The following is a 21,108-nucleotide window of genomic DNA, read 5'->3' as shown; positions in this document are numbered from 1 at the left end:
TACAAGTGCCTTGCTTATGTCATTTTCCCCTCACAAGCAGCATCAGAAATGCCTGTTTCTCAGCGGCTTTACCTGTTCTTGGAGGTTTGCCTCTAGCCAGGGCACCAAGGTCTTTCACTCCAGAAAACAGCATCCCAGGTCCAGAGGTGCTGCCACATTTTTCATCCTGTGCATCAAACAAATATTGAAGCCCTTAGTTCCCATGTAACTAATGGGATGCTCTTGCAACCTCGGGGTCTATCGAAGAACAAAGCAAATAGAAGGATTTCCCTGATGGCATCTGCTGTCCTAACGATCCCCTCTCTGCCTGAACAAAGGTGAATGATTGAGTGTTCGCTAGGACACTCGGCTTTGTCTTGTAAAAGCAGCAGCGTAAAGTGATTACATTTTTAGTAGTTTTTGCTTTTGTTAAAAAACAAAGTCCTTGAAGATGGCAAATCCATTTGCCATGCTCCTTATGTGCAAAATGCAACGTGATTGTTCCTTCTAATGCCAGTGAGAGGACCAGAGTGCCATGGCGATGCTGCAGCGAGACGGCAGAGCTGGATTAGAGGTGGGAAGCGCGCACGCATCCTCACCGAGGCAGCAGCTGCTTCTCCACAATCATTCATCAACCAGAACCCACCAGGCAAGGGGCTCCCTGCTCTCTGCGCTGTCTCTGCACCGAGGACCACACACAGAAGCAGTTGGGCCTTGTTGATACGAGATGGAGTTAAAACAGTGACGTTCCTGCTGTCACAGCCAGAGCTGCACGTACTAGAAACCTTTCAGAAGAAGAGACAGCCAGGCTGCTCGTTGCCCATTTGTGCTCGAACACACAAACCCCGACCCAATCTCAGTTTGAACAGTCTGCAGAGTGAAAGCTATTCCCATGAGGAATCAGTAACTAATGCATAAGAGTGAACAAACCTGCGGCTGATCTGCAAGCACAATATATGTTGTTGGAAATGGTGCCTGTTACCCAAGAGACACAGCGCAGCTCCTTGCAATCACGCAGGGATTTGTTGAAGGGGTGGACTAATTTCTTGTGTTATTAAGGACCTCAAATTTTGCAAAAGAAGCGGCTGTGGTTGCAGAGGAAGCTTTCCCAGCAGGACCCGAGCAGAACTGAGCAACTCCACCTGTGTTTGCAGAGAGCCTGAGAGAGCAGCCCTGCAGAAAAGCCGGATTCTCGCATTGCCACTGATATAAACGTTCAGCTATTTCATTTGGCAAGATCGATCCTGCACAGGGCTGACATGTAACAGGTAGGCAGGGTTTGCAAAAGGAGTCTAGCCGGGCTCCTCTTCCCAGCAAGAGATCTCACCTGCTGTAATGTGGGAGAGGCAGCTTTAAAGGCAGGACACCAATCTCGCTGTCCTGGCGGGGGCTCAAACGAAGAGCTCCCCGTTAATGAGAAGGAAGTAGGGAGCGGTGGAATCGGGAAGTGCTTTGTTCAGCCCATACGGACAGTTGGCACATAAGGATCTACCGGGGGTTAATCAAAGGCCTGCTAAAGCTCGATGAGAAACCTGCCAGTCGCCATACGAGCCGCTGTCCCGAGGAAATTAAAAATCACGCACCATATGCTGCATGACATGGGGAGGGAGCGGGGCGTCTCGGGCAGCGTTTGCATCTGCCCGAGCAGCCCTGCGAGGGGGCAGGTGCGATGTGCGCTGCTGCGGGGGGGTCCATCACCCGGCAATAACTCGCCTCCTTCCGAGCGGGAAGGACAGTGACGGGGAAATAAGGGGAACCAAGGGGAAGGATGACACATGTTCAGCCCAGCCCAGTGGCAGAGCAGCCGGGGAGGCAGAGCCAATAGCTGCTTTTCATGCTCAGTGAGTCTGTCCACCTCCACCCCCCTCTCGAGTCCTTAAGTTGCAGCTTTTAACTACCTCGGTGTTCAAAGAAAATATGATGCTCAGCGTGAACAGAAGGAAGAGAGCCTGCTGACAGGTAGACAGCATGGACACTGATCCTGGCAGGGCCGGCTGCTGAGAGAGGTACGTGCCTTCCAAGGCAGGGATCCGAAAGCAATCACATTTGGGATGCAAACTCAGAGCAGACTTTAATTTTCCAGCAGGGGGAATATGGAAATCTGGCTCCCTCGAAATGATTCATCCCCCCTTCCCACCACCACCACCTCCCCTCCCCTGCATCCTCTCCCCATCCCTCCCAGCACAAAACACTTTGCTGCAGTCTCTCCATCTGGGTACCTTAATATTGGGTGTCTTAGTGTTCCCATGTGTGCTGAAGTCGGGCGCGGAGGCTAGCGAGACGGGGGGAGAGCGGCAGGAGACAGGGTGGTACCCGTGGGTTCGGGTATGGGCACTGGCACGCTGGCTGGTGCGGGATGCTGAGCGGGGGTGCTGGCTGGTAAGAACTGTCCTTGGGGAGCCAGGCACTGCCCTGCTCAGTGGGCACTTGGGGTGAAACCAGGGGCTCACCCCAACGGGTGCCTTTCCCCTGACAGGAGTCGGGCGCCCAGCACTCCCAGGAGAGGGAGGGAAGGGGGGCAGGCAGACTGTGAAGCAGGGACATCGGCAGAGCGAGGCTCCCCCCTCCTGGGGCTTCATGCTCAAAGAGGACCCTGAGCCAGTGCTGCGTTCATCTCACCTAGGACCCCTGCCCTGAACAGGCACTGGTTTGGGGAGAGGGGAGGACAGGAGGCCTGACTGAAGGATGCCTCTTGGATGCACTAGTGCTGGTCATGCAAGCCAGGGCTGCTGTTTGCAGTGTCGGGGGAGACCCTCTCCTTTTGGTGGGGAGGGTATCCGACCTGCTGCTTGGCTACTGCAGCCGAAGGGTCCCTGGCAAATGTCTGGGTGGCATCTCTCTAGGGAAGCAGAGGGTGACACCAGTGTGGCAAAATCCCTTGTCTGGCAGTAGAAGAAAGTGACTTCTTTCCCATTGCCATATGGGAGGTGTTCAGGGCTTGCTGCCCCCAGGATTTCTGTGTAATTTGGTCTCACGTTTTATAAACACAGAGGTGTTTTCTCAGGCACGTCAAAGAGAATTAAAAAAAGGGGGGGGGTGTTTGGGGATCCCCCAACCTGGGCTAGTAGGATCTGCCTGCCTCCTGGGTAGCTTGGAAGAACTTTTGCAGTCTTAAGACAGCAGCTGACACGTGTGTTTGCTGAACTCAGCTTTGGTCTGCTCCATCCTGGGGACGGGCACGGGGCAGGGTGCTGAGCCCAGGGTTGCTCTCAGCCAAGGGGCCTTGCTTCCCATTTGCACCCTCCCTGGTGCCGGAGCTGTTTCTGGTGTCTGTGCCGGTATAAATATCGTCTAACAAACCCTTTTTGGAGATGATGCCATCAGGTGGCGCTTGGGAATAGGCAGCGTCGCTGTGGGAGAGCAAACACTTGTTGCTGCGAGCTGCACATCGCACGGGGCATGGGGCAACGTGGCACCCAGAGCCACTCGCCACCTGTGCCTCTGTCCCCACCAGCTGCTGGGAGGTGACACAGAAAGGGAGGACAGACTTTCTGCAGGTGCTGGGAGGGCTGTGCAGGGTGGTGGTGGCTGTGGAGATGGGAGGATGAGCGTGAAAAGCTTTTTCTCTCAGCTCTGGCACTGAAAAGTGCAGGTTTAAATATAGATTATTTCTTCAGATTTAGCCTTGTCTGGCGTGTGACTGCAGCCCTGTAACCTCCTTTGCTTGGGCAAGCGGCTCCATGTGCGCAGCATTACACCGGTCTCTGAAGGAGGCTGTCCGAGGTAAAAGTTTCGGTGCAGTTTAAAGAGCTTTTGTACGCTCGGGAACATTTTTTTTTTGTCAGCCAGACGAACGCAGTGCTGAGCAGAATGTGCCTCTTTGGTCTGGATAAACCTGCTACTCCTGGAGTGGGGCTGCTCCCACCCTGTGACGCCCAGAACAAAACCTGCAGCTGGGCCAGCCCGAACCATCCCGAAGGCCAGACGGGCTCAGGCAACCGCCCATCCCAGGGCACGCAGTGATGCTCACCAGGAGGGAGTGCACATAGCAAGGTCCCGTGCAAAGCTCCCCGCGCCAGGGAGCACACAACAAGGCACAGTGCTGCCTGGACTTAGCTGCTCCATCCCACATGCCGCCTCCCTGCACCATGGGAGGGAGAGAATCAGCCCTGGTGCTTGGGGACAGCATCAGGTGGAGGCAGCAGGGTGGCAGCCAGGACGCAAGTGACTGGCCACCTTCCAATGTGGCTATCTCTGCACGGTGCTGCTCTCCACTTCCAGAGGCAAGAGGGTTTGCCACCCTGCCAGGGCAGACACAGCCCAGAGCCCAGCCCAGCCCTCCCACCTCAAGGATAACATTCCCACTGACTTCAAACACAAGGCATGCCTGAGAGGACAAAGAGAAGCATTGTAACTGATAATGCTTAGGGACACTATTAGCTACACAAGTTGTTTCAGACATCCCAAATGCGATAGCATTTTTGCAGCCTAGCTTAAGCGTGTAGAGAACAGACAGAAGCTGAGGAAGGAAAGAGCTGCTCAGACTAAAGTAAGAGCATCCACATCTGGGTTTGCATTCAGTTTCACTAAACTAGATCCAATGCAACTTCCACTCGGAGACAAAAAAAATCATGGGCGCAATCCCAGCTCAGAGGCTAGACAAGACAGCAGGGACCTGGGCACCAGAGGCTTGCCTGCTGTGACTGAGCCGTGCAGCAGCTGAACCAGCACCCTTTGGTGCCCTCAGTGCAAACCACGGGGCAAGGCTGCTTTGCTCAGCCAGGGCCAGCTCTCATGGCTCTCCCACCTCTCCGGCGTGCCAGGCAGCTCATCCCATGGGTGCGAGCAGGCTGGTGGCATCGCCTGGGCTCTCCGCAGAGTGCGATGTTACCAGCAGCAGCCCCTGTTCCAGCGCAAGGGAGCACGTCCCCTGTTAATCAGCATTTAATTAAAGGACATGCTGACATTTGGAAATCAGAAACAACTCTCCTGTGTGGGCTGCCTCTCTCTGCTGCTCGCCTCTTCTCTGAATCACTCCCTGACATTTTGCCAGATTAGGATGTGACTCTCTTTCTCCCTCCTTCCTTATAAAAATAAATTGAAGAGGAGATGCAAAGCCACCGCTGCTCCTGAGGGAGAAGACGTAGGGGACGGGATTTCACTGGAAAAAAATTCTCCTTATTACTGCTGCTACGATGGTGTCTTACAAAGACCCTGACTGCAGGGCAGGTTTTCGTGTGGTAGGTGCCACGGGGATGCTGGGGCAGGGGCTGCTCACCGTGTTGGCATGGGCCAGCTGGTTCTCCCTCTCCAAATCCACACAGCCATGCGGGCATCTCGGGTCCCCACATCAGCGCCAAGTGGTGTGTCTCAAGGAATCAAAAGCGGAGGGTGTGAATGCCCTGCAGGAAAACAGGGAGTCCCTGCAGCAGCTGGCCCACTGGGAGCAGGCTGGACCCTTGGGGACCCTTGAGTGGGGCAGGATGGAAAGCCAGGGCCAGGGAGATGCTCAGCATCCCGGCCTGAGCGTCCTCGCCGACAGCATCGCTCCTCAAAGTAGGAGCGGCCGGACCTGGGCTGAGGGCAGGAGTGCTGTGCCTGCCTGCATGGGGACAGGCAGGGCACCCCCAGGACACCTCTCCCCATGTACAGACCCCCTGCCCCCCATGTGGGACGCCCTTTCCCCTTACATGTCCAACCCCCTGCTCCCCGTAGCCGGACCCCCTTTCCCTTCACGTTTCCACCCACCTGAGCCTCCCCGCGGCCCCCCACCCCGTGGTGCTGGCCTGGGCTCCTGGGTCCCGTCTGCGGCACAGCTGCGGGCCGGGGGCGACCCCCACCGCCCACCCCCCTGGAGGAGCCACGTCCTGCCCGCGCCGGCTGCCCCCCGCCTCCCGCACCTTCTGCTGCTCTTGAAACCGGGCCAGCGCTTCTGTTTATCTGTTAGCCCATGCCAGGGCTGGTAAAATGCAAACAGCAGTGAGGGGTGGGGGAGGAGGAGGGGTGGTGGTGGGGGGAACCCTCACCGTTCGCTTCCCCTTGGCTGCTCATTTCAACCTTCTTTCAAGCAGAAATTACTCACATTAATCAAGAGTGAGAATGTGTTTGCAGCCCTGCAGATTTGGCAGCGCGGAATCAAATTCCATCAGTAGCAGCAGGAGGACGGGAGCCTGTATCTCTGCTGTGCACAGCCTAATAGAGCCATTGCCAGAGGAAATTGGATCTGAGAGCTCCCCTAAATTAATCTACCCTTTAAAAAAATGCCAGGAGATCTACATGACAAATGAGCGTTTGCAACGGAAACTGATGCAAACATCCCGCACATCAGATGGGGACAGATCTGCACCTCAGCCAACGTCTGCAGGGGAAGAGGTGCACGAGCAACCCCAAGGAGCACCGCTTACCCACAGCCAGGGTGTACGGACAATTCGGGCCCCAGGAGCTGCTGGGACAGGGGAGAGGTGCGAAGCAAGAAACAATCACTGCGGTTGCTGCCATCAGCCCCTCTCCTCCCAGCAGGCTGGAGAGCTGCCAGAGGCTCAGGGACGCCTTCATCCTATGCCGGCACGTGCAGCCATGGCACCTCCGGAGCATCTCTGGAGAAGCTCAGCGAGGCAGAGCGGGGGCCTGGCAGGAGCGTGGGGCCGTGGAGCAGCACCGGGCGGTGCTGTGCCGGCTCCCACCGCCGTCACGCCACGGCAGCAGGGCAGAGCAGGGCAGGTGGAGGCTCCCGGGGTTCTGGCGCGCGCATGCCATGGAGCTGGGGCACAGGTGCTGCAGCTCGCTCCGCTTTAATAGAGCTGCTGCTGCTCCAAGGTGATTGCTACTTTATTGGCTTATTTTTAGCCACGCGGCCAGGCTGGGAGTAAGATGGATGGGTCTTGTCTTGGGCAAGACTTTTGCTTGCAGTAGGACCCCAGGCACGAGGCGGGAGCGAACGCTTTGAAAGCTGCCTTGCAAACGGCTGGGGTGATGCTCCCCGGTGCGGAGCAGGGAGCTCACCGGACCCCCTCGGCTCCTGCCCCAGGAACAGTCATAGGGTGGACACAGGCTGGGCTGTGCCAGATTAAAGACCAGTATGAGCTGGTGCAGGCTCCCTGCTGCTGGGCTGTTACCTCCAGTGAGGGACTCCCGATGCAGTGTGCTTGCAGCATCTCCTGGTAAAATCCAAAGACCCATGTGGTGGTCAGGGTCTTGTCTGCCCTGAGGGTCTCCCATCCCAGGGATTTGTCTTCTCGCTGGTGCTTCTTGGGAGCAACCGGACAGCGGGAATGCTGCTGAGCCCCAGCTCTAGGTGCAGCCAGGTGCTCCCTTGGGAAGGGCTGATCCCTGAAGCCCATCTAGGCAGCACCGATCGGGTTAACCCCTCTGCACCACACACCACCCGGCTCTTGCAACAGCTCTGCTCACACAGGCGTGTCCCCTGCACCCCTCCATCATTTTTCAACCATGCACAACTGAAAGGCTTAGCATCTTTGCTCTGCTCTCAGCAGCACCCAGTGATGGAATCTTGACCTTTGTTTCCTAGGTTTATTAACTCCCTGCCCCTGTTCGTGCGGGTTCAGCAGGGACAGGCAGCGATGAGACAAGGAGCATTTCCAGTGCTGCTTTGGGACTGCTGGGAGTCTTCCCCAGGGAAAAGCAGCACCCGGCTGGGCTGGATGCAAGATTTGGGTGCGAGATCTGGGTGCTTTGGGCGCAAGGGTAGGTGCAGGGTGCTGAGCAGTCTGGCCAAGCTGGTCCAAACTGCGTTGAGGAGCCAAGCAATGCTCATAGCACAACCCTTCGCTTCTCTTTGCTCTAGAGGAATGTCCCTGTGGAGGGAAGTGCCTTGTTTTGTGCGTGAGCTCCAGGTTGCTGCATGTTGAGTTAGGTTTGCAGTCTAAGTGGGCTTGTGTGATTGCAACTGGGCAAATAAGGCTTTCTGTGGTGACTCTTGCTCCCTGAATAAATGCACTTCTGTGGGGTTTTGTTGTAGGATGTTTATTCTCTTGCCTACAGAAAATAAGCAGACAAGTGTCAGGATATTATGGCAAGGGGAAAAAGAGATACCTGGGTAGCCAGATAAGAAAGAGTGTGAACTCGTTTAAAAAAACATCAAGCATATGTAGACAGTGCATGGCAGTAACTGGGTGTCTCTGTCTCCCGCAGCGGCGTGCGGACCCGTGCTGCCCGGGGAGCAGTGCCCGGGTGTGCCAGCACTTGTGTGCAGCTGCCTGCAGCGTGGCAGGAGCTGCGGCCAGCAAGGCCACAGGGAATATTGATTAGTTTTACAGTGTAACCTGACAGAGCCTATTCTGGTGATGTAATGAAGATGGATGATTCCATCCTCTTGCCATGGTGCTTTGGGGAAGGGGAAAATTATTTTCTGCATCCTGGAGGGATGCGCCGCGGTTCTCCATGCCTCACTCCTGTATCTCATCTAATTTCCACCTCTCACTGTTTTTTTTCTTCTTTCCATCCTTATGGCTCTCTGCCTTCCCTCATCCCAGCACCCTACTGTCTCACAGCACCACTTGGGTCTGGTGCTTAGGCTGGGAGGCAGCTGAGCCTGGTTCAGACCATCAGGGGTGCAGAACTCACTGCTGGGACGAGCTGAGAGAGGACTTGTTGCAGATCTTGGCTGCCCACAGTGGAAAGCTCTCCTGCTGGTGCTCACCACCGCTGGAGTCATGATCCAGCCTTACATCACAGCTCACCTCTCCCTCCTCCTTTGCTTTTGTTCCCTGTCTCTTGTTCTTCAGCCCCTGCCTTTGCTTCCCCCACCAGCACCCATCTGCAGGTGCATCTCCTCCTCAGGGCTGCTGCCACAGATGAGGCAGCCCCGAGCATCCCGGCTGCCAGCCCAGCTTGCTGCAAACACATCCCACCTCCAGCATGGGGGGAGACCTCTACAAAGCAGCCCCGCTGGGAAACCCTGTGCGTGAGCCAAAAGCCCCATCCCAGGACCTCTTAAATGTCAGTTAAGTGCAGCTCTGTGAGGTTGATGAGCTCCTTTCACAGCCTGATCTGAGCATTTTGGAAACCATGGGCCGTGTTTTTTTCCTCCACTGTCCAGCAGCTGTGAATCCTTCGTTACAGTAACACCAGGCTCAAGCAGTCGCATGCCAGAAGGCAGTTATGTACAGTGATAAAAATGATTTAAAATTGGTCAGGGTTTTAAAAGAAAAAAAAAAAAAAAGCAGCTCATAAATTATCAGGTCTTTATTTCTCTTCTAGCTTTTACCCTTTAGGATTCATGTTTTCAGGCTTTCCTCAACAAACAACACAGTTGGAAATGCTAAGGCATTTTTATATAAGATCTGAGAATCCTCCAGAATCACAGGGCTGCGGGAAGAAAAAAAAAAACCACCAACTGCTGTAATGCTTGAGATACGATCTCCAGAGCTGCCAGCACCCTCTGCAAAGTAACCATCTCTACTACATCTTCAGAAACCTAACGAGGCTCATTGCTATCTTCCATCAGATCCAAACCCCATCGCTTCACAGACCTGATGCTCAGAAGGGATCCTCTGGTCTGACTTGATGTGGGAGTGATGCCCAGCAGCTCCATCACTTCCAGCTGAGCTCCAGCTTAGGAAAACACCCAGTCATGGAGTGAGATTTCTGCAGATGCAGAGCCCTATCTCGAAGTTTTAAAACTTCGAGCCTGTTCAGGCTGTTTTGGGGTGGGAGCTCTGGTGTTCCCATTGCTGCCCCATGCATCACCCAGTCAAGTTTTTTGAGGTGATAAATAAGTTCTTGTAAAACCAAGGGGGGAATCGTCCTGCAGCCAACACGTGCTGCCTTTCCAGCCTCATGAGTCCTCTTGGATATTCGTGGAAAAGTGATTACACTTTTTCTCAACTAAGGGAACTAATTTCATAAGTAGTGCAACTCCACCACAAGCAAAAAGCCGGCCATGGCATTAGGGAGGAAAAGATACCACAGTGCCACATAATTTTGAAGAAAATGCATCTAAAAATAAGGGACCCCAGGTACCTACCCAGCGGTAACTGGATGCAAATGCGTTACAAACACAACAATTAACTTTTTTGTGGTCTGCAGTCCTTCCACTGGCTGCCAGCCTGCTTTTGGGGTGACTTTTGGGGAAGATCTTTGGAGGACCGATGTGGAGGCAAAGCCCAGGTGGCGAGGAGCACATCCTTGCATTTCACAGCCGCCTTTTCCTCCTGTTCCCAGCTCGCTGCTTCAGCCTAACATCTGGCAAAGTTGCATACCACGGGCAAAGCGAACATCGCTGCTTATGGCAGGCCAAGCTGACAGTTCCTGTGAGATCAACCCCGCGAGCATCATTTCTTGGTGATAGCTCACTCACAAAGGAAAGAAATGGAAGCAAATCTTACATGACACATTTATTTTTGTCATCTATTTATTAGCTCAGAGCAAAAGTCCTGCTGCGCTGCATTATGGGGATTATGCAAATGAGGGACATCAAGACAATTAAAAAAAAGCCCAAGTGAGCACAATGTCAGAGCCGAGCAGATGCTGAGAGACAACGCAGCCCTGCCCGGCCGCTCCTGGCCTGCTACAGCCTGGTGGCATGGCTGGATTGCCTGCGCGGGCAGCCCCGTGCCACATCCAATGTCTTGCCCCATCCGGATGCTCCTGCTCCTCCTCTGGCTTGTGCAGACAACCCGACTGAGCGGGTCATTAGGCCGATCAGTTAATGAGCTGCTCAACACATCTCCAAGCGTGTTGCCCTCCCGTGGGGCTTCGTTTGCTGCCCCTTCCCTGTTTTGGGGGAAGGATGTGCAGCGTGGACCCTCCTGCATCCTCATCCCATCGCAGGTGCTTGCTGCTCTCAGCCAGGACGATGCAGCCAAAAGCAATGGTTAGACTAATCCTGGGCAGAATTTAGATTTAAAGGGTAGCTGAGGGGGCTACCCAGAGAGCAGAGCACAGAGAAGGTCCTTGCTCCCTCCAAGGGACCTCCCGGCTCCACAGGGGAGGGCAGCCCAAATCTCGCGTCCTGGCACGAGGGGAGCCGGCGTAGGGTGAGGTAATGCCATGCTCATGTTCAGTTGGGAGCTGCCACGGGAGGAGGATCTGGCTCGCTCCACGGGTCTGAAGCCTGGCTAAATCCCCACTGAATCACCCGTTGTTACACTGACAGCTTGGGATTTATGAGAGCTAAAGTAGATGGATAGCGATGAGCAGGGGGGGGAAAAAAAAAGGTCCCAAATCCGACTTGTCTTTGCTTCAGCAAGCCCCAGAGGACTCAGGATGTGTGTTTGGGGATTTAATCCTGTCTGAAACCCTCTATTTTGAGACAGAGGTGGAGGGAGAGCTTAAGGCATCTGAAGTGCATGTTGATAGCTGCATCCAAGCACAGCTTCTGCCCCAGCAGCTCCTGGAAGTGGGAAAACGCTGTTTCTCAAAAGCCTGTGGAAGAGCACAGGCAGGCTGGTGCTTGGAGACACGGAAGGATGCAGGGAACAGCCAGGGAAACACGCTTCCATCCTCACTCTGCTAATTACACTCATTAGGGAAGGAATGCTGCCTCTGATTTCGAGCTATACCAGCTATTTTTAATTTCCCTGCCTGCTGAAAGCACACACCGGAGCACTCGGGTGGTTTTTTTTTTCTGGAAACGGCTATTTCTTCTCCCAGGTCAGAGGCTCTTTTGTGTCTGCCTGGCTGGGAGACGGGGCCGAAGACAAAGCAGAAAGGGAGAAAGCGGGAGAGAGACGGGATGGGGAGAGCCGGCATCCCTGCCCTGGGTGGGGTGTATGCCGAGTGGGTACCCGGCATCCACGGTGGGCTGCGTGGGGAATGGGAAGCTGTCGGTGGATGGGAGCAGCAGGGATGCAGACGTGTGCGCGGCTCCGCGACCCAACGGGGAGGGCGCGAGAGACGGCGGATAATTTATGCACTAACCTCAGATTGGGGTTGCGGGTGGCCGACCCCAGCCGGCGTGGGAGGGAGGCCTCTTCCCATCGCCCCTTCCACCCGCCTCCTCCCGCCCTGCAACCACACGCAGCCACACAATCCCCTTACAATTAGGAAGACACCTATTCAGCACCGCTCTGGCATCGCTGGGCTTTTGTTCCTTCTCTTCACTGCTGGCAAAGCTCTTCTTTCCCTCCGCACGGCTGTGTGCAGCGCTCGGCGGTTTGTCAAGTTGCTTTTCATAATCTCCACCAAAGAACTGCAGTCCCGCTGAAGTCCTGCGATTGAGGCGGCGGGGAGGAGAGAGGAGGAAAAAAAAAAAAAAAAAAAAAAAAAAAGGAGGAAAAAAAGTAAGACAGCATTTTTCTCTTTCTTTCTTTGTTTGAAGTCTTGCCTGGAGGAGTTGTGTGTGTGAGAGAAGGAGGCAGTGAATAGCAGTGGGTGCACAGGCTGCACGCTCGGTGTACGATGGGCATTTGTAACAAGCACATGCGAAGCACACGCAGACACCTGCATCCATCGGCTCCCATGTGCATGCGTTACCTGTACAGCTCCCCCCAGGGACTTAAACTCTGTGGGCAATGCAGAGCATCCCAAAGCAATTCAAGTCCTTCATCTGTTTATTGTGTATGTTGAAAATGTGTTTGTGTGTGTGTGTGTGTATGTGAATATATGTATTCACATCTGTTCGCACCATGTTGTAGCAAATGTGTGGCATTTGCTTGCAGTAGTTACATTCTTGTGGAGATATAGCCGAAAAAAAAAAATCTTTCCCTTTGTTTTAGATGAGAATAATCACCAACTGATCAAAATTTGTCACTATATGAATGTTTGTGGAGATGTGTGTATATATATTCATCTGTATTTTGTTGACACACAATTACATGCAACACATGTTAGCGTACTTGTCAGCTAAATTACACGTGAGCTCATTAACTGTTGGATTTTGGTATGAAGCATGCACTTGTATGAGTGCTCCTGTCTACGAACATATGCTCACATACATATATGATAAGTTTTTTGTCTTACTCAAGTGCCACACGTGAAGGGTGTGTGTGTTTTGTAGCACTGGGGGGTTGCGTGTGTGCGCAAACACTTTTGCATTGTTTGTATCGCATATAAAACCCACATATGAACCCCTGACTGCAGGCAGAGAGAAGCTGCCTGGTGCGGAAGAGTATTTTCCTTTCTGATGAGTGTGAACCGAAGGGCGAAGGGCAGATATGTTGGTGCTTGTGCCTTGCTGAATATCACTGAATGCTGTGAGAAAACAGCGTGAAGTGCCGGTGTGGTCAGAAGAGCTGGGTGTGCTGGTGGAACTGCATTTGAGCAATCCTTCCTCCGGCTGCAAACTTGCAGCTCCGACACCAGTGCTGGGATTCGGCACAGCGGAGAGGGAGGCTCTCCGGGTTCTCTCCAATGAGGTAATCCCAAAGAAAGATAAGGGAAGTGGTGCATGTATTAACCTGAACGGTGATGTCAGCGAGGGAAAAGGAAATTAATTGCTGTGAGATAGGAATTGCCTTGATTTCGGTGTCGTTTGATTCCTGCCGTTATTTCGGACGTGCTGGGTTACTGAAACCGAAGGGACTCTGGCGATGGGGTCCTGAGGTCTGGCAGGGTCTGGGGAGACCAGACAGTTCCCAATGGCTTGTGCAGTGATGTGGGTACTGGTGTGCAGAGACTGTGTGTGTGCAAGTGCCTGGGCACACTCGCGTGTCTGGACTGCGATAGACTGTTACGGAGAATAATAATTTTTCTCTGCTGGAAGCTTCAGCAACAGCAAGGAGAGGAGAGGACGGCAGAGTCCCCCGAGCCCTGCTCTGAGGAGGGGCTCCCTGCCCAGCGGGACCCAAGGGATGTCCTCTCCTGTTTTTTGCAGAAGACTGTGTGTCCCCAGGGAGCGGTGGCAGACCTTCAGCAGCAGGGCTGGGCGGGACTGGGCTGGCATGGTTCCAGGCAGAGAGAAAGGGCTCAGGGACAGCCTTGGGGCACCTTCACACTGAGCTGTGGGTCTCCCCATGGGGTTCATCTCCCCTCCAGGGGTGGCTGTCCCTTGGGAGGCACCAGTGGGTCCCTGGTGCCCTGTCCAGCAGGGTGAGCAACGGAGGAAAGGTCTCCAAAGTGGAAAAGAGACACTTTCTCCAGCAGAATTTGTCCTTATGCTAATAGGTGTCACATTATGTCACGAGTCCCCGATGACTTGCCAGCAGAACATGACAAATCACTGCTAACAGTGAACAACAGGGCCAGCAGCAGACGAAACACAAATATCTCACATCTGCATCACCTTGGACCTGACACAGCAGATGCACCCACAACGCTCCCCAAACCCCACCACTCAAGGTGTACAAACCCGCCTCTAGGCACGGATGCCACCGGTCCCTCTCCACGCGCTGTCTCTTATTCCAGTCCCACATTCCCCACTCCCAGGGCGCGCTGCCCTTGCACGCTGCCTGTTGCACCGGGCTGCCGATGACAGCAGAGGACATGGGGGGAGGCTCATCAGGAGGGTCATCCTGAGCTTGGCTTTCAGGAGATCTTCCTTCCAGGGCTGCCAGCTCAGCAGCACGATGGCAGAGACCCCACAAAGCCTAAAGCAAGAGCAAGCTTGACCTCTCGGTGCTGAGACATGGTTCACCAAACCCCCGGGAGGGCGTGAATAGCTGCGTGAGGCTTAACCACCGTTCTGCCTTGCACACACCCAGGCACACAATGGCAGCTCACACATGGACAGACCATCAACTCGTCCTGTTTCGATCTGTCACCCCAGCTCTGGCTAATCTTCTTTAGCTGGCAATGGGGAGGATCGGGAGGGCGTGCAGGGAGGGTCACCCCAGCCCCACAGCTCTGCCAGCATCGCTGCCTTCATCTGCCACCTCTCCTTGCCCCACTGGCCTCACTCTTGCATCCGAGGGAAATCCCCAGTGGGAAGCACACCAGTGTCCTGTGTTGCAGCCAGATGGGGTGGCACAGGACAGCCTGGATGGGAATATCAGCTGGGAATCCTTCAGTGCACGAAGAGGTTTAGTCAGGGGGGCTCTGGGCAATTTCTCTTGTTTGTGCCAGTGAAGCAAAGGAGCCTCGGTGGATATGGGTGGTTAAACCCTCTCTTCAAACACGGTGTGAAGCTGAGGTGTGAATTCCAACTGCTGGCGGTGGTTTCTGCTCTTGTCCCAGGAGGGATCCAGGTCTGTGGCTTTATAGGAGCTGTCTGAGCCCCTGCGTGTGATGGTGAAGCCAAAGGCAAAGGGAGTTTGGTGTCTGGTCTGCCAGGGGAGGGGGAGGGCACCCTAGCAAAGCCGCTTTCCCCAGCACTGCCTGTCCTTAGTGGGTTCAGCCCTGATTTATGGGGGTGGGAAACTGGCTGATCTCTTTTCTTCTTCCCAAGCTTGTGCCCAGGGTGATGACCCTGAAGTCACTGGAGTCACCCGGGGCAGGTTTGAGCCCAGAGAAGTGTGTCCCCAGGAGAGTTGAAGGGGCTACGCTGGTGCAGAGGTGATGGTTATCCTGCCTTCGCCTTCTACCTCTGGACAAAGTGCCCCTGTACCCCCATGGGGCTCTTTTCTCACCTTCCCCCTCGAATTCCTCCACCTCTTTGTTCCCTCTGCTCTAGCTGCTCCCGATCGCTGAACCATCCCCTTCAGCCTGCCGGTTTCCCTCTCCCTCTGTTCCCAAGTCCAAGTTGCTGGAGATGGGAGGGGAGCAGCGCTCGCCCTCCTTGCACACCTCTGGGCGAGGGACCAGCCCCTGCGCCAGGCAGGATGGCTCGGGCTGCAGCCCCCTCCGCACCCCCTGCCTTAGGGACACCGCTGCTCATCAGCCCTGCGCGCCTCCCCGGCAAACCTAGACAAATTCCCCCCTGGCTACTGCAGCATCTCCTGCCTCACAGCCCAGACTTAATTACAGCTGGGGCTGCGGGAGCTGAAATATCTGTGACCAGGAATGTGCTAAAAGGCCCGTGAGGATCTTGTTAGCGAGTGACTTACCTGGATTCCCGAGCTGCATTTGCCCTCTCTTAATGGGCTGTGTGGCAAATTGATGGCTAGTTTGCAGGAACAGATCTGGGTCATTATCTCATCCCTTCCCTCTCTGCTTCTCTCATCCCTCCACCTTGAAAAAAAGCTGGAGGACACAGCAATGCTTTGCAGTGCGCAGTGGGGCTGAGCAGAGGCGGAGCGGAGGGGTTTGGGGTTTGGCAGGATCATGTGGGTTGTGACCCGAGACGCACAAGTAATAGTCTTGGGGTCCTGGGGCCAGACATGCCGCTCCAAGGGTCGCTCATTTCAGGTGCAGGTCCTCTGCTGAGGACTGATCTGCTGGTTTGCAGAGCACAGAAGCACCAAGGGGTCATACCAAAATGAATTTATTCTGATTTTTTTTCAGCAAGCTGAGAAACAAAACCATCTAAGGTTAGAGAACATTTTGTTTCACCCAAAGAAAATCCTTTCATTACATTTTCAGTCACCTAAAATACATATTTTTGGTAAAAATGAAGGAGAGCTGGAAGTGACATGCTGTTCCAAATGGGAAGTGGGAAAGAAAGGTTGCAACTTCTCAGAGCTGATTTTTTACCCAGAGCTGACTGGTACAAACTAACTGGATTTGCAATACACTCCTCCTGGCTCAAACTTGCTTGTTCCAGGGCGAACATTTCTGCTCACTAAAGCAACCTCAGGCATCCATGGAAAAGCCAGTCTTGCAAGAGCTAGGCGCTGGGCTGAGCTGTGCTGGGGCAGCCGGAGCCCAGCTCCGCACGCCCCGGCCCCCTCAGCACATCGTCAGTTCCAGTTTTCCTACACACATCCCTGAGTTAGGGAAAGCCAGCCCCTGGACCACCGGGGAAAACACATCTCGTGGGCTGCCAGGGTGTCAGGGAGAGGCTGCACGAGCGGTGTCTGCTCTTCTGGAGAGGGGTGGGCTGAGCATCCCCATGGATGCAAAGCAAAGTGCAAAAGTAGCCAGAAGACACAAGGATTTCTTTTCTCTCCTTAAAACAAATCAGACCAGTTTTATGCTGTGTTCTGTGTTTTGTGATTGCACGTGCACCTGCAAAATTAGGACTATTTTGGCCCTTCCTGAGCCTTTGGATTCTGAGGCTGCCAGCACATCCTGCGAAAGGAGCCTGGGCTCCGTCTTGTCTCTCCTTAATGCAATGCTGCAGCCTTGCAGCCTCGCGGCAGCTGCTGTGCACAGGCTGCGATGCTGTGATTGCTGTTGTTGCTGCAAACGTGGATTTGTTGAATGCATCTCTCCGGTGTGTCTTGATAAGGGTGTTGTAGACAGCGTGTCTTGTTGTCAGATGCCTGCTTTGGGGAGCGACGGGGAAGCTGATCCTGAGCTCACCATTAAGGATGCACTGCATGATCTGGGGTGTCGCTCAGCTTACCTGGCCTCCCTTTTTATTGCCTGTAAGAGCTGGGGGATTTTATAGAGCATTCTGGAAAGATTTGGATCGTATCTGTTTTGTTAAAGCAGCTATCAATACAAAATCAGGTGATGAGAAAGCTGATTAAAACCCATAAATAACCGCAGTATTACCCTATCCATGGGGCATACAAGTGACAGACAGTGTGCACCTTCAGCTGTACAGAGCACCGATACGACAAATGCTTTTGAACCCCCTCTTCCCCAAGTACACGTTTCTTTAAAGCCAAAAAGTCCAACCATAACGACTTGGAGGACAAGGTAATGCATGCTGAAGGCTAGGAAATGACATTGTTACAATGACAAATATTCTCCAAATGCCCAATTCATGATCCTGGGTGCCTTATAAATGTGATTAGTAGATCTAATCTTGCTGTGCTGGAGCCAGTTGTCAAGACAGCTTGAAAATGGATCGTTGCCCAACTCTGACTTCAACTGCTCCCCAAGTTCTAATAGTTAATGTTTAAAAACTAAACAAGACTTGGGTGCCACACGCCCTGCCCCAGGGAGTGAGCCAGCCCATAGCTGGGGAGCGAGGGGCTTGGCGAGGGGGGAACTGCAGATGATCCCCTGAAAGAAAGGCTGATTGCACCTTCTTGGGATGCAGCTAGCATGGATCTCTTTGGAAAACAAAATCCTTTAGGTGTACCCAGCTTGGTCAGGCTCTGCTCTTGAGTTTCTATCCATCTGTCCATCCATCTGTCCATCCTGACCGTTTCGGTGGTCGGGTATGTATTATTTCTCTCCACCTTGCGGTGGGGATGGAGGCAGCCCCAGAGAGGCTCTGCGCATGTCTCAGCTCTCCCCACACCTGAGAGGCAGGCAGGGAGCAGGGAAAGCAGGGGATGAGCCCTGAGAGAAGGCGAAGCAGCGCTAAGAGCCCTCGGCTCCAGGGAGGTTTCCTCTTGTCCTGTAATTTTGGGTACTGTCACTTCAGGTCCTGTCATACCAGCACCCCTGGGGTGTTGCTCCAAAAGGCGATGCCCACACGTGACTTTCTGGGTGCCAGTGGGAGCTGCCAAGGCGCAGCGTTTTCTGCAAACTAGCTAGAAAGGCAGGAGAGTAAGATTTCCAAAAGCACTCAAGTGCTTTTGGATAGCTGCGATGGTTCCTAGGCAGGTTGTCACAGCATCTCAGCACCCTCCAAGGACTGGAAAAACCAGGGTAAACCCCCCCAGTGCCCCTGGCTCCCCGGGGAGCGAGGCTGGTAGCCTGCTGAAGACAGCAAAGTACTTTTTAAAGCACCGGTCTAAGTGCTGTGAGTCTCTAAGTTGCGTCTGATGCCTTTACCCAGGATTTTCTGGGGGATCCCAGTGGGGACGTGGTTTCAGAACAAGCTGGTGCTGCTCAAGCTTTTGCATTTTTGGGGCAGCCTGGCTGGAGTGAAGGCTGTGAGGAGAGAGTCCCCAAGCTGCCGCCCGCCTTCCCCACCGCCCAACCTGCCCGAGCAGCCCCCACCTCCCACAAACCAGCGCCTGGGACCAACAGCACGGGAGAGGCTTTGAGCGTATCCAAGATACAGAGGATTTGGGCACCCTGTCAAATGTTCTCATTGTCTGACCCTTGTCCAGACGCCAGTAAAACCCTTTGGGAAATTCCCCCTCCACCCAGTGCACGGGCTTTAATTACAGAAGAGGAATGCGAGGCGCAGAGCCCTGCTCCTCCCGCCCCTACGCTTGGCTGAGCGCTGGGTGCCCGCACGCATTCCCCTGAGTTTGGGGTCCGGGGGGTGGGTGGGTGGCAGGGCTGGGGGACAGAGGGGGGGGTCAGAGGGACCACAGGGAAGGACAGCAGCGGAGACAGGCTCTGGGTGCCCCTGCCCGGTGCCAGCGGGATGCTTCCCAAACCCATGGGAAGTGTTTGGGAGTGGGGGGGCTTGTCCCCCCCGTCCCACTCTGGCAGCAGTACCCGAGCAGCAGGACATGAGTAATATACATCCCACTGGGGGAGTTAGATCAAAGGCAGTGAAGTAGATACAAGAGGTTTCTGCTTCACAGACCAGAGAGGCTGCAGTTCAATAGCGCCTTTGTTACCGGCTCTCCGGAGCTGGGGATGGAGAAATACCTGACCCCCGCTCCCTCCCTCCGCTCCCGGCCCCTCGGTGCACAACCATTTCAAGTATGCGACCGCGCAGGGAGGCACGGTGGGGACGTGGGGACGGGGCGCTGGGGACAGCAGTGGGAGCAGCTGGCAAGGGAGGAGCTGGGGCTTCAAAAATGAGACCCCCCATAGCCAGCCGGGGCTCGGAGGCGGTGGGGCAGCTGCCCCCTGGCAGCGCTGGGCACCCGCTTCCCCGAGCATCCCCGCGGTGCCTGGGTTTTGCTGGCAGGGGACAGGGCGAGGCGGGGAAGAGAGGACGGTGCAGGTGATGCCACAGCGGCTGCCATCCCAAGGCTCATGCTGGCTGGCATGGTGCCCTTCCCGCGGAGAGAATGCCACACTGCCAAAGGTGAGGTCAGCCGCGCTCGGCCGGCGGCTCCGGGCTGTCCTGGGGACCCTGCGGTGTGGTGTGGGGCTGGCGGCTCGTGGACAGGCATGTGTCCTCATGCCCCGACGCCGGGGAGAACTGCCCTGCATTTGGTGCAGCCTCCTTGGGAAGGTCTTGGGTGCCAAGGCAGAGGCACAGGGCCATCCCAAAGAGCCATCACATTCGGCTTGGCAAGATTTACCCTCCGCATGTGCGACGTGCAATGAAATGGGGGCTGTCTCCTTCGTGCACCCCTGGGAGCAAAGGGTGGGCTGGTGCCGGAGCTGGGGGGCCGAGACCCACGCAGGGCTCCTGATGTGCACGCAGCACCCGTGGGCTTGTGTTGCGGTGTTTGCTCGCAGACCTCCCCAGCGCAATGCCTGCGCCCCAGGGCACAACGCCGGGCTGAAGCCGTGCTCCTGCAGAGCGGGGTGCGTCGGGCTGCCCGTGGGTGCACCGTCCTGCAGCTGCTGCCCACAGTTGAAAGAGGCCAGGATGCGAGTGTGACTGTATCAGGTGGGGCACACAGTGGCCTTTTTGTCTTGCCATTCACATACGGGAGTTAAAAGAGGAAAGACCTTGGGAAAACGCCAGTTCAGAGCTACTCGTGTGCTTCAGAAGTTTGGTTTGTAGGTCAAAGTCATGTTCACTGCTATTATGAACCGCAGGGTGCAAAATCCTTCCTGCTTCCCAACCTGGTTGCTGTATAGTTTTAGAAACATTGAATTTCCCAAGGATTCTTGCTAGGGCAACAAGAAAGGGAGTTTCCTAGACTCAATAGCAGAGCTGACCTCATCAGCTCCTGGCAATTAGCAGTCTCTGTTGCTGAACAAGCCAGCAGGAGAAGAAAATGAAGGCAGAGGCCAATGCTTTCCCAGGAACAACGGGAAGTTTTGGTGCCACCGGAGGAGCTCCCTCAGGTGCAGGGATGTGCAGAGGCTTTTGCTAAAGAAAAAGCTCTGTGTCTGGCTCTTGGAGGAGCTGCTGGAGCAGCTGCTCCCCACGAAATGCATCACCTTGTCCTGAGATGCCTCTCTTGTGGGTACAGAGATGGAAGCTCCCCCGAAAAGGCTATGGGGGAAGGCAGCAGCGGGGGAAGCGAGCAGGAGGCGGGTTTGCAGCCAGACCTTTCTTTAGCCCTTTGTCTCAGCCGACAAAGGCGGGTCTGTTGGGTGCACCTCTGACTGCTGAGCATCCGCAGCCTCTGCAGCCAGGTGGGCTGGGGGGCAGCGGGGCCACCGGCAGGTTTTCAATTCCCAGTTCTGCTGCTGAGCGACTCTGTGACTGTGGGCAAGTCCCTCGGTGGCCTGGAAGGGTCGGATTTTTCCAAACAGCTACAGGACAGGGTACAGCTATACCCCAAGGTGAGCGCTTTCCCCTCTTGCTTGCAAAAGGGATTTACC

General features: G+C 54.9%; 1 protein-coding gene across 2 annotated transcripts in view; it reads left to right on the top strand.

Annotated features, from left to right (window-relative positions):
* The first annotated feature begins 1,881 nt into the window (after positions 1–1,881).
* BLACAT1 (BLACAT1 overlapping LEMD1 locus) overlaps positions 1,882–21,108 on the top strand; it is a 35,792-nt gene continuing 16,565 nt past the window's right edge. The window contains exon 1 of one of the 2 annotated variants that reach the window (XM_055820041.1): positions 1,882–1,985. Coding sequence is in view for 1 of the 2 variants with exons in the window: in XM_055820039.1 (XP_055676014.1) it covers positions 19,671–19,687 (17 nt within the window). In the remaining variant the exon portion in view is untranslated. Of the gene's footprint in view, positions 1,986–19,416; positions 19,688–21,108 lie in introns of those variants that run through there. The other variant, XM_055820039.1, reaches the window with a different exon arrangement.

Source organism: Falco peregrinus, chromosome 16, assembly GCF_023634155.1.
Source record: "Falco peregrinus isolate bFalPer1 chromosome 16, bFalPer1.pri, whole genome shotgun sequence".
NCBI lineage: Eukaryota > Metazoa > Chordata > Aves > Falconiformes > Falconidae > Falco > Falco peregrinus.
Note: the sequence above shows the minus strand (reverse complement) of the source record. Positions and strands in the feature narration are given on the sequence as shown.